This window comes from Colossoma macropomum, unplaced genomic scaffold, assembly GCF_904425465.1.
Source record: "Colossoma macropomum unplaced genomic scaffold, Colossoma_macropomum, whole genome shotgun sequence".
Taxonomy (NCBI): domain Eukaryota; kingdom Metazoa; phylum Chordata; class Actinopteri; order Characiformes; family Serrasalmidae; genus Colossoma; species Colossoma macropomum.
In genome coordinates this window covers 14,238,562-14,252,013 of record NW_023494794.1, presented here as the reverse complement: position 1 = coordinate 14,252,013, position 13,452 = coordinate 14,238,562, and the positions used below count along the sequence as shown (strand labels likewise).

Genomic DNA, 13,452 nt, shown 5'->3' with positions numbered 1-13,452 from the left:
ACTGGTGGTTCTGGATAGTAAATAAAATGCCTATATTTGTGTTGTAGTCATGGCGACGTCTGGTTCCTATCACCACCACTGTAAAGACATCTGAACCATTTCACACTGTTTAACCTCTCAAATACTGAACTATGCAAAAATTTAGAAAATGCTGGTGGAGTTCCCCTTTCAGATCACTGTGAGTCTCCAGTACTGAGGGGCAGTGTGGGTAAGGAGAGTGTTCTGATTGGCGGGTGGGTAAATCCCACCCTGTGGGTCCAACATTCATTGTCTGTGTATTTACATCCATATGTATAAAAAACAAAACATTTCCTCATGATGTTTTTCCGCCGACTCAGCAGAAAAAGAGTGAACATTCAATCACCGATCACAAAAAGGACTGTACCAAACGCAAGAATACAAAAAAAACACACTACAAACGGTTTTAAAAAACCCTCGTCACAAACTCATCATGAACAGCATCGATTCTGTCAGAGAAAACGTGTTTCTTTTGACTGAAATCAAAACAAAAACGAAACAGGAATGATCGTGTCGTGTGACGCTGTATGTGCATGACGTTGACTTTGGCGCCATCTGGAAAAAAACGTTTTGTGGTGTTGAGACTACTTTGACATTCATTTAAAGACAAGTCATGATACTGACCTGATCAATGAATACGCAGCAAATACCTATTGAAGGCGTAAAGGGCGAATCCACCTACTTTTCAAAATTTCGTTCTCACTTTATTCGGATGGTCCCCTATAGACGATCTACAGATACTTAGATCACTAACAAACATTCGGTTATTATCAACCACATTACGGTTAGGGTTAGGTTTAAGATTAGGGTTAGATTTAATAAGATCTTCCACACTCAACTTCAATTTTAGCTGCATTTAACGGATATTTAGTTGAATGTTAGTTAAAGATGTCGCTGCTGTCGGAAGAAAACCTCGTATCTCCATTTTTGAGGTTTTTCAGTTTTTGCCATAATCTGAAAATGCCTGTTACCCTTTATATTGTATGTAAATTTCATGGTGAATGGGCGAAAACAAACGGCCCAAAACGACTTGGAAAAAAAAATCTGGTTCCATTGACTTACATTAAAAGTAAATATGTTTTTTCCTTCTGTAAAGTTAGCAATATACTGAGTACCTACACAGCATCTACCGTGGACCGTCCAAAAAAAGTGTTCTTTTTTGCAAAATTAACTGAACAGAGTCGTTCAGAGTGGTTTGGTGTGAAACGCTCCGTTCTAGTGAAACTTACCGAGTCAGAATTGTTCACAGTGGTGCTGATAGGAACCAGACGTCCACCTCTAAAAGCTCCCTCACAGAAAGTTACTACATGAAATGGTTATGAATTCACTGCCTGATGTACACTGTTTTTGAGAAAGTTTTTGGCTTATAAAAGCATAAATTATCCATTCATGGTGGAGGGATACATGCAGAGTGCTGAGACACAAAATAGTCCCCAAAGAAAACGGATTTTTACAGATTGTCCACTATTTTACCATCAACATTCAATATAAACACTCAAGAAGGTGCACTGGTAGTTCTGATAGTAAATAAATGTCTTTATCTGTGTTGTAGTCATGGCAACCCCTGGTTTCCATCACCACCATAATCTAAAACGATGCAGAAATTTTGAAAAAATCGTTGGAATTCCCCTTTGAAAACTGTAAAACGTGGCTAATTCAGTGTTCTCCGACGTGACTAGCATAGCTCGTTTCTCCTGCTATTAGACTGTAGAAGCTTTAAAGCTTTATTTAAAGCCGCCCAACACAGTTTTTGACACCGAAGGTCAAAACCGAGTGAAGGGTCAGTGATAAGTGTTTATGGACACTGTATACAACGATATCATACATTCACTAGCAAGACGACGGCCTTTTTTCCATCCGCAGATTCTTTGATAAACGAGTGTGACTTGCTGGCTGAGCTACAAGTGTTCCATTGCGCCTCCTGCTGGGCAAAACCTCCATTAGACAACTTTAAATAAGCGCATATCATCAGTCAACAGTAAAACCTTTATAAAATCGAGTGACCAAGCAAAATGTTCCATCGTTCTGAATTGTTTATGACCGGTTTCGTGTTTCTGAACGTTGCGTTTCTCAGGAATGCACCGACCCGACTTCTTCTCTCCCAACACCTGAACTCGGAATATCGGCCGATACCGAGCACCGATCCGATCTTTTTATTTTTCTTTAATGTAAAATCTGTATACCTCAAATAATGGGGGGGTCACAAGTGAAGAGTTTTTTCTAAATAATGATGTTCCAATTTTAAATTTTACATTTTAAATTTTTTTTAAATAAACGATTTTTAACAATTTTTAAAATGAGGCACATTGTTTCCACACCCCACCATATTCATCTTATACATTTTAGAGCTACAAAAACATCACTGTAGACATCTTAACTACAGGGAGATTCACTCGAAAGAGGCCCCGAATATTCTGTTGTAACTGATGAAGCAATCTGAACCAAAAAATCCGCTACATACCTTGACTAATGTGTAACCGATTGCATTACATGCGATGCTGGAAGTGATCTGTTTTCTGCCAGACACATTTCGATGCGGCGCTCCATGTTCCTGAACGTATCGGGGGGAATAGCAGTCACGACAGAGTTGTCCGGCGCCTACCTCATCGTTCCAACGCAGGGGCATCCCGGCTTGTTCGAAGCTTCTTGGTGCTATATAGAACCCTATACAACACGTACTCCATCAATCCTTTAAGCATGCAAATGGATCTTGGTGTTCATGGTTCTACATAGAACCACTGTCTTTACTAAAGAACCTTTGGAAAACCATCTTTTTTTAAGCGTGTACGTAAAACGTTGTCATAAGACAGGAAATTGAACCTAATAACACACAGCTTATGAAACGCCTGTAGATAAGTTGGACCAATCAGAGGCAACCAAACCTCTGTGTATTGTGACATCACAACCAGAACTTACTGGCAGTTTGGTCATTCAAGCGTCAACCAAAAAGGAGGATATTCTAGTTATCTTGGACAAAAGAAATCAGGCCTGAATCTCAATTTATAAAAAATAATCACAATATAAGTTGGAAAAAAATCGCAATTAGATATTTTCCCCAAATTGTTCAGCCCTAGTTTCGAGTTTAATTAATAACAAATTAAAACTTGAGAATTATATCACGGTTTGAAACAAAACGCTTTCGTTTTAGGTATCTGAAAGTAGATCGGTCTCGTCTGGCCGACACCCGATTCATTAAAGGTCATTATCGATGCTGATAACGATCCAGCATATCGGATCGGTGCATGACTAGTTGTCTTTGAGTGTGCAAGCGCATTTCCTCACTAATGTAGTGCAGAAATGTGGTAAAACAAAATAAACATACTATTGAAAATAGTTTAAAAAATGTAAACATGAAAACAGCATAACACAGCATATCTGAAAAGTGTTCGGGGGAAGATACGCAAAACTCAGAACTCCAAACGTCCTCTCACATTCACCGTCCATTTAAAGAGAAGGTCCGATACTCCACACCGCCACCACGTTACGTGGTATTCCAGTAGAGGCAGAAACTTACACTAACACAGTGTCTCTGTTCTAACGTGCTAGCATATAGGCTGTATTAAAAAAATCTGTTCAAAGTGATACTTAATATCTGAGAAGTCAAACAGACTTTAAAACACAGAACAAAAAGCTCTATTTCTGGTCAATGTTCAAAGACACAACTGCTACATATATGCAAAATAACATGGCTAGTCATAAAAAACAACGGCAGTTATATTGAGAAAACAGACAAAACACTGGTGGAGAAGAAAATAACCAAAAAACTACACCATCACTAAAATATAATAGCTTATCTGGAGATACCAGCGAACATAGGAGGGTAAGTGTATACAAATCAAGATGGTCAGTAAACATCCAGCTGTGTCTTTGGTGATGAGACCTACCTAATGTTTTCGTTTTTGCATGTGAAAGATGATTGTTGTTTACATGGTGCGTTTAGGTGTTGCCGTGGAGAACTCCCCCTCAATTTCCGCCCTCCTACTCTTGGCTGTGATCTCTCTTGGGTTCTCTAGTTGGTCAGAACGTAGGTGGGGTACACCCTGGGTGATGCCAACCGGTCGACTCTTCCACTGCGTTCCTGATGGTGGGTAACTGCAAGGGTACATGGCATCACCTCCTCCAGTCATTACGTCCCCTTCAGCACCTACTCTGGCAACACGTGATGAGCTGCCATTGCGGCAGGAAGCCTGTAGGGGGAGATGTGAGGGTCTAACCGTTTGTTGACAGGTGGAGGCACAGCTTGACGTCGTTTCCATCCAGGGACTGCCACGTGAGAACTTTTGTTGCTGTTGAGAGAGAGTGGCCTTCCGGGGAGAGTCAAATTCAGAACCACGTCCCTGTCTCCAACCATCAATGCGGCCCCTTTCTGAAAGTCGTGGTAATGCCATGTCGCAACAGTCCCCCATTTCAGGACTATTTTTCCTGCGCTGGAGGGAAGGAGCCATCTTAGGACTATGTGAAGCTACCGTTGCGTAAAGCTCGCTGGTCTGAAAGTCTAGACTGTCTGTATCCAGAGAACGGCTACGTCGGTTAAGTGCTAGCGGGGCGGGAACAGGAGGGCCTGGCCGGCCCAGGCTAAGGTGGCGCGGAAGGCTTGTGATCCCCCAAGCATTGCTGACCAACAAGCTTTGCTCATAGGCATCGAAAGTTCTCTGATCACACTCAGCGAAGGCGTCTTGCTGCAGGTAGCAGCCGTCATCCTCAAACGGCTCATATGGGGAAGATAATTCCTCTTCTTCTTCTGCAAGTTCTGTCTGCTGTTCACATTCTCCCTCGTTCTCCATGTCGACCACATCAAAAGTAACAATGGCAGGAAGAGCACTCAGGCTTGGGCCAAATGGGGAGCTGGACTCTGAGCCATCCAGACTTTCTGTGGAGTTGCGGTACAGTCGGGTGTTTTTGGTGAAGTCCACCAACGCTTGCGAGAAACAGACCATCAGCTCTTCTTGGGACTGGCTGCAGCCTCTGGGTGGCGGTAAGGCGCTCCCATCTGAAGGTTCACACCGTTCTTGCTTAGAATACAGGACTGCATCTTGCAGAATAATGGGTGCCTTTGAGACCTGCGGGCTGAACCTTGAATCAGCCACAGGTCCATATAAGGGTTTGTGCTGAAGCTGAGGCCCACCATGGGACAAAACTTCCTTTATGACTTGGGATCCCTGCAGTGGTCGGGTTCCATGCTTTTGGAGACCTTCCTCAGCTGAGTTTTTGCAGTTACCCTCAAGTGGGGCTGTGTCACTGTAGAAACAATCACTGCAGTACAGAAGCTGATCTTTGGACGGGCTTCTCAGATTCTGCAGCTCACAGCACAGCAAGGCATGCTGGATCTTACTGAGACGCTCCTCCTCTGTCTCCATGGCACCGGTTTCCAAGGCAGCAGATGTCAGGGCATACAGCAGGTCTCCTTTTCCTTTGCCCTGCAAGGGAGCTCCCAGAAACCCATGACTGTCTTTCGAGGGAAGAGGTGGACTGAGCAATCGGTCATCAGGCTCGAAAAGTTCATAAAGGGCATCACCACTGTAGCTGTCACGGGGAAGTCTTTCTTGCTGAGGACGTTCCCTAGTCTCTTCGTCAGCTCCCGGTGTAGTGGAATCATAGTAACCCTCGTCACTGTTTGGTACCGATTCCTGTCGGTCACTCTGCGGGGTTAAAAGATCAGTAGGTGTAAGGGCAGTTTCTGTGCCTCCCAAAGGGCTAGTGCTGGTGTTGCCACTGCTGCTGGTAGTGGCAGTATGAAAGGAGCCAATTGGCTGATCAGGAGTGATTGATAAACTGTCGGTCTGCTCTGATGGGAGGTAGCAGACCTCATTGCCAACATCTGACTCCCAAAGACTATGCAAGTACTCACTGTCCACCTCATCTGGAGTTGCCATCTCCTCTCCACCACCTTGATAAGTAATGAGGCAGGAGCTGCGTTTGCCAGCATTGCGACTTCCCCTCTCGCCGGACACCGAACTTTCTGCAACGCTGACATCATCCTGGTCAGCAATTATGTCCCCACAACCAGTCAGAGAATCAAAGCTCTTCAGAGAAGCCACATCTCCAAAGATCAGATTTACATTGTCAGAGGAAGCAGACATTGCAGGCAACTCGCCCTCAGGTAAATCGGCATTCAGTTCAGCCAGGCGATCCATCTCAGAGTCCGCAGACAACGGCTGCCGATATGTAGCCAGTCTGCCCTTCCTCTCTCCTTCCTGCTTCTCATCACCATCTTTCCTTTCATCTCCTCTTTTTTCTTTGTCCTCTTCCTCAACCACCTTTCCCTTACTTTTTCGTTTCTCAGGCACTAGCGTTTCATCCTTTGTACATTCGTCAGCAGCAGAGGCAAGCGGCTTTGCAGAATCGCTTCCGTCAACTGCAGTAGGCACATCTGGCTCCGACACCTCGCCCAGACGACTGTCGCTATCATCGCTGTGACGACCAAGGTTCGACTGAGTACCAGGCACTGTTTCACCCGAGGACATTTCAAGCGTCTCGTTCCTTTCTTGTTCAATGTTTTTGTTCTTTCTGTGCCTCCTAATGCTGCTAAAGAGACCTCGCAGACCTCTCCTTTGTCGCGGAAGGGACTGCGACTTCCCGAAACCTTCCTGCGCTTTTTGTGCATCACATGAGCCATTTGGATTGTGGAACTCAAAGTCCGCTGAAGTCACATCACCACTGCCCCTGATACTTTCCTCCCAGCATCCTCTGCTCACACCGTCATACGTCTGGCTCTTGGTTACGCCAGTTTTGGAGGACCCCCTTCCTTGGCCTTTACCACGTCCGCCAAAGAAGCTTGGTAGCATACAGATGCTCTTCCGACCTCCAAAAAATCTGAAGGCGGTCTTCCTAAGCTTCCCCGTCGGTGGCGTCTGGGGCTGCTGAGGATCATGGGATATGAAATCTGATGGTTGCCCACCAGCTGCACCAGCCGGCTCACTTTCTGCCACAGTCTCCATGACAAGTCACAAAATCGCTGCTAGAGTCGTGTATTCATGACAAGAGCTCTGCCCCCAGCTGCAGGTGAAAGGTTGCGGGCATCATGTCCATCAGGCACATCTTTTGCCATGTCACACCTAAAAAGCAAGGAAACACACACTTAAGAACAGAAAAATATTAAGAATCAGACATCGGAGCGATTCTGAAAACAAACCTTCACCATAATCCCAATCAGTCCTGGCCCAAAGCACCACCACCGGAAAGAGCAGATCAATCAAAAGTAATGAAGCTAATGAGACATAACAGGGCCAGGTGCACAGCTGACCGTTAGGTCTTACAGCTATGGGATTATTGGAATTTTTAAAAAAGAGGGTTTTATACTTGAATGAGGTTCAAAGTTGGTTTATCAATAAAGGTAAAATGAGATATGTGACTGTAAAATGTCATTTTTCAAATTAGTGATGACGTGGCACCATCCGGTGATCAACACAGCAGCAGATAAATATCATCAACACTACGTTTGGACTGATGTTTGCAGAGGTTCAGTGGGAACGGCAAAATGGGACAGCGGCTTCGCTCTACTCGGCACCTAACAGTAGCTGACGGAATCACTCATTAATTTGCAATTTCTTTTACAAACTTTACTTACAAAATTTGCTTCATATTTGAAAAATGTCTGAATGGAAACTCAACTACTGACATTAGCATTTTCACTAGAACTACCCTTAAACAAAAGGAACTTCAAGAACGTCACTTAAAAACAACACAGTAAATGTTGAGGCTGGCTTTCCTCTCCGAGATTAATTCTAACACTTACACTTTTAAAAATGGTGGTTCTTCAAGGGTTCTATTTAGAACCATGAACACTCAAAGAAGCATTTGCATTGTGAACATGTTGTCCAGATTGATGGAAAATGTGCTGTAGATGATTCTATAGAGAACCCTTTTGGAAAGGGTTTTATATTGCACCAAAAAAGGGTTCTTCTACTGTGACAATGTCAAGCTTGTAACCATAGAGGAACCCTTTTTGGTACTATGTAAAACCCTTTTCATCAAGGTTCTACGTAGAACCATGCACTACACATTCTCCATCAATCTGAAGATGCTTTCAAGATGTAAATAACCATTTAATCATGCAAAGCATCATAGCCGTTCTACAGAGAACCATTTTCTTTACTAAAGAACCCTAGAAGAACATCATTTGTAAGTGTGATCAAAAAAAAATCATCAGTTTATCTCCACAGACTACTGTTTAGTCAAAGACTGCTCTCTTAAAAAAGGACTGTCAAGGGTTCTTTAGTAAAGACAGTGGTTCTATATACAACCATGAACACTCAAAGAACCCTTTGCATGCTTAAATAGTTCTTTGCTTGGTGTATTAGTTCTTCAGATTGATGGAGAAAATGTTATTTATGGTTCTATAAAGGACCTTCGAAAAGGGTTCTATGTAGCGCTAAAAGGGGTTCTTTTGTTGTTATGAGGTCGACATTGAAACAACAGCAATATAAAACCACATACAACACATTCACCATCAGTCTGAAGAACCATTTCATGGTGCAAAGAACACTTCAAGCATGCAAATGGTTCTTTGAGTGTTCAGGGCTCTACAATGACCGTGTTTGCTAAAGAACCCTTGAAGAACCATCTTTAAGAGCGCAAGTTTTATTTATAAGTGGTAAACTGGCCCTATTAGCTTCTATATGGCAACACAGTTTATAGAAGAAAATAGTCAAATTAAAGGATACTTTTTAACAGGAAAGGAAAAAAGGACAAAATCAATCTAAATTAAGTTTTATTCGAGATGAATTATTAGTCCCGCTCCCACCCGCGCAGTTCCGCCAAGAACTGACCTCCAATATCTGACACAGTCTATTCACAAACACATTATTCTCTGCTGTAATATCACAGCAGTCCTGATCATCAGCCTCACTGTGAGTAACTTCACCAAACACCATTTATTCCCACTAAACACAAAGCAGGATTTAAACCACAGAGCGGTCATTTTTGGTGCTTTGTTGGGCAGCTGTGGCCGTCGGACTGAAGGCTCCGCCATCTCTGTAAACTACGAGAATCTGGGTGTTGTTCACGTGATCAGCTGCTTCGCAGCTCTTTAGAATGACCACATTCATTTTAACAGTTTTACTGTTATCATTTTACATTGTTACATATATGATTTAGTGACCATTCTACCTTATTTAGGCTGTTCATTAATTTGTGTGATTCTCTTTATGTGTGCTCCGTCCCCCCCCCGCCCGCAGTGGGCTGGTTTCCCACCCGCAACACTGAAAATTAGTCCCACTCCACAGGATACTGTGACGTCTCATTTGGGGCCTATAACCTACATTTCTCTTGCATTTTACTTTTCACCACTTATATGTGGTTTTTGTTACTGTGCCTTTAAGACAGACATATGTAAATGAGCTCTGTCCTGATTGGCCTCACTCATTAAGCAGTCCAGGCGGAAACACTCCTTATAAATTCAGTGTGTATAAGGCGGGGCTAAACAGCTGTATGCATGTTAAGTTTTTTGTGACATCACAAAACAATGATTTGAAAATAGCTTATTTTCCGTATCGTCGCTGTCCAATGAAAACCATGCATCTCCATTTTTGTTGATTTTTAGTTTTCTACATCATTTCGACACACCAGCCGTCCTTTACGTTGTGTAAAAATTTCATGATGGATGGACCAACAGAAATGCTCTAAAATCACTTAGAACAAAATCTCTTTACATTGACTTACATTGAAAGGTAAGAGTGTTTTTGCCCTCTCCTGTAAAGTTCATATTTTGGAGATACTTGTTTTTCATTGGACAGCGACGATATGTGGACTGGGAAAGTTACATTCTGAATCACACTACTTATTATTATCAAACTAAATATTTTTAAAAATGCAGTTTTTTTTAAATCGCAAGAGGCCAGATCTTGTTAAGACAGGATTTTCCGTGATCCAGCCCTGCAATGACTCATCTATATCCAGTGAATGCCGGGATGAGAGGAAGACTAACGGCCCACAGCAGAACACCCACACTTATCAATTTAAGCGCTAACTGATGAAAGCCCCCTTTATCTGATACAGCCTAACGAAGAACACTTTAATGCTAACTGCATTTACAGAGTGAAGTTCGCATTAATGGAAGTGGACGGGAGAACAAATGGTCCACCCAGCAGGACGGCAGCACAATGAGCTGACAGCTGTCAGTAAGACAAAGGCGGCCCGATCACGACAGATTAACTTGCTTAAAAAAGAGCACGAGTCTCAGAAACTGTTCAGCCAAGAACAAAACAAACAGCTTTCACAACGACACCAACAAGGGGTGCGCGATACCTCTGAGGCAGATATATTATTTGCCAATAAATCTGAAAATGTATTCAATATTAAATCAGTTCAATACAGTAACAATGGCCAAACAATTGGCAATTTAGAACCATGTTTTTAGAATTTAAAGCATTAAATGACAAAAAGGACATGCATTATTACGCCTACATACACCGATCAAGGATAACATTCTGACCACCTCCTTGTTTCTACGCTCACTGTCCATTTTATCACCTCCACTTACTATATAGGTGCACTTTGTAGTTCTACAGTTACAGACTGTAGTCCATCTGTTTCTCTGCATACTTTGTTAGCCCCCTTTTACCCTGTTCTTCAGTGGTCAGGACGTGGTGGTGGTGTAACACCTCAGTGTCACTGCTGGACTGAGAATAGTCCACCAACCAAAAACATCCAGCCAACAGCGTCCAGTGACCACTGATGAAGGACTAGAGGATGACCAGCACAAACTGTGCAGCAGCAGGTGAGCTGTCGTCTAATAGAGTGGACAGTGAGTGGACACAGTGTTTAAAAACTCCAGCAGCACTGCTGTGTCTGATCCACTCACACCAGCACATCACACACTAACACACCACCACCACGTCAGCGTTACTGCAGTGCTGAGAATGATCCACCACCCAAATAGTACCTGCTCTGTGAGGGTCCATGGGGGTCCTGACCACTGAAGAACAGGGTAAAAGGGGGCTAACAAAGTATCAGAGAAACAGATGGACTACAGTCTGTAACTGTAGAACTACAAAGTGCACCTATATAGTAAGTGGAGCTGATAAAATGGACAATGAGCATAGAAACAAGGAGGTGGTCATAAAGTTATGCCTGATCGGTGTTTATATTTGCATCTATGTGCATTTTATATCTTCGATATATTGAGTATTATCAAAGTTTTAATTGCCTGTTTCAGTTATTGAACTGTGCTGGTCTGGTTGCGCCACCTGACTTTTCAGACTAATTTTATATTAAACTTAGACACATGTAGAAATTTTATTCTTGAACTTGAGTTTATACTTACATTTTATCAAATAATAAACATTATTATAATAATTCCACATTCTCATGGTTATCCTGAGGTAAGACAACCTGACACAGTAAACTGAACCATTCTAACCATGACCCAAAATTTGCATTTTTTACTAAATTTGTGGCCTTGCACCTTGGTCTTCTTTATGATGCGTTTCCATGGCCCATCTTTCCTAAAAGCATGTCAAAATAAAAGCCTTTTGTTTCTGGTTTTGCTGCCTGATGTTTGAAGACGAATTTGTTTATTACTTTATTAGTACCATCAAAATGATTCTGAAGCTGTTATTTTACAGTAAAACTGTAAAATAATGTTGCTTTAATTGTTACAGCTCTAGTATCGGCCTTCGTTAATTACTGTTTATCAGATCAGCTCAGGAATTCTATGTCGCCGCACCCCTAACACAAACTCCTCGTTTCAATCGGACTACAAGACATTTAAAAGGCACAGGCTGAAAGGACTCAAACAAAGCATGGAGGAGATTAAGGCTAAACGATCTATTTAAATGAAGTTATATTACGAAATCAAAGCCTGATTCAGGGCACTGTGGGGGGTCTTCTAATGGATTCAGGATCTCTTAAGCACCTCAAACAGAAAGGATGGTTTGATGATGATGCCAAGGATTAGGCTGCGTCCTAAGGGTGGGGAAAGCCCATACGTCTTAATCCCGATTTCACAGTGGATTATAGACAAATCTGACTTTCAGACGACGTTGAAAGCCAAACATGAGTGAAAGGACTCTCAGAAATGTACATATAGGGGAATAAATGTGAATGTGAGTGTAATGAAGTACATGCATGTGTGCCTGTGAGTTTAGCATGGGAATCGTTTCGTGTCTTAAAGGGGAATCCCACCAATTTTTCAAAATTTCTGTATAATTCAGTGTTTGAGATGTAAACAGCGTCATTCAGAGTGGTTTGATGTGAAATGGCCCAGGTTTCTTTACATTGGTGGTGATAGGAACCAGACGTCGCCATGACTACAACACAAATATAGACATTTTATTTACTATCCAGAACCACCAGTGAACCTACACGAGTCTTCTGCGGTTTATATGGAATGTTGATGATGTAAAAATAGTGGAAAATCTGGAAAAATAAGTCTTTTTTGGGGACTATCTTGCCTCACAACACTCTGCATGTATCATCCCTCCACCATGAATTGATTTTATTGCTAAAATCTTCTCAAATCTAACATAAAACAATGTCTCAGACATCAGGCAGTGAATTCATAACCATGTCAGTGAGGTAGTTTTTGGAGGTGGACGTCTGGTTCCCATCACCACCACTGCACTGCACACCAAACCACTCGGAATTACTGTGTCAACCATTTAACCACGCTGACAATTTTGAAAAATCGGCGGAGTTCCCCTTTAAGTACTGAGGCAACAGATTGTACACCACCTCTACTCGCATTTGCATGTCAAATGACTTACACATTCACTTAAATAGGCCGTATTATGTATAAGAAGAAGGAGAAACCCTAAGCTGAGGTTGAAGCAGAACGTAAATGCTGCACCATTTAAGGTGGACCGGGAAAATTCGGACAAGAAGCCGACTTCATCTTAGCCTAATCAGGGCCATATAAACCCATTACAGACAGATATGCAGGAGAACAACAGATGCAAGATATCTCCGTTTGATTAACACCAAAAACAGACGCATTCAAGACAAAAACACACCCAAATGTGTCTTCGTTACAGCGCAGCTCAGTTAAGAAAACAATCCCTATCATGCTAGCAGGCTAACAGCTAACGCTACCCACGACTGGTATTAAGTTACCCGATTCGAGCCCCGTTTTCGGCTCCCCGCCCGAACAAAACGCTCGAAAACCCACTAAAACATGCAATAAGCTGAATAAAAGGCGAAACAGACTTACTTCACTCCCCCATTCCTCTTTATATGAGGTCTGTTAGCCAGTTAGCATCAATCTGAGCAGCACTGAGGGGGGAAAAAAGCTTCGCCGTCTGGAGCCACTTTGTTCGGGCGGACTGACCGAAGTGCACCATGGGAAATGTAGTTGTAAACACCTGCATGGCCCATTAGTTTAGAGCAACGCTGTCCAAATATTTTTCAAAGAGGGCCAGAACGTACGGGGTCAAAGTGCTCGAGGGATGATTAAAAATATTTAATAAAAATAAGTTTTTTAAAATATCAGCGTGTAAA

At 42.5% G+C, this 13,452-nt stretch overlaps 1 protein-coding gene across 1 annotated transcript; it reads right to left on the bottom strand.

Annotated features, from left to right (window-relative positions):
- Positions 1–1,010: 1,010 nt before the first annotated feature.
- amer1 (APC membrane recruitment protein 1) lies at positions 1,011–13,275 on the bottom strand. Its single transcript, XM_036580328.1, has 2 exons — positions 13,166–13,275; positions 1,011–7,073 (listed from the first exon to the last, which is right to left on the bottom strand). Exon 2 carries the CDS (start codon positions 6,954–6,956, stop codon positions 3,942–3,944), a length of 3,015 nt encoding a protein of 1,004 aa, XP_036436221.1. The 5' UTR covers positions 6,957–7,073; positions 13,166–13,275; the 3' UTR covers positions 1,011–3,941.
- Between the last annotated feature and the right edge of the window lie 177 nt (positions 13,276–13,452).

Bases quoted from the DNA above. Each gene is read 5' to 3' on its own strand.
- amer1 (XM_036580328.1), bottom strand. From the start codon at position 6,956: ATGGAGACTGTGGCAGAAAGTGAGCCGGCTGGTGCAGCTGGTGGGCAA.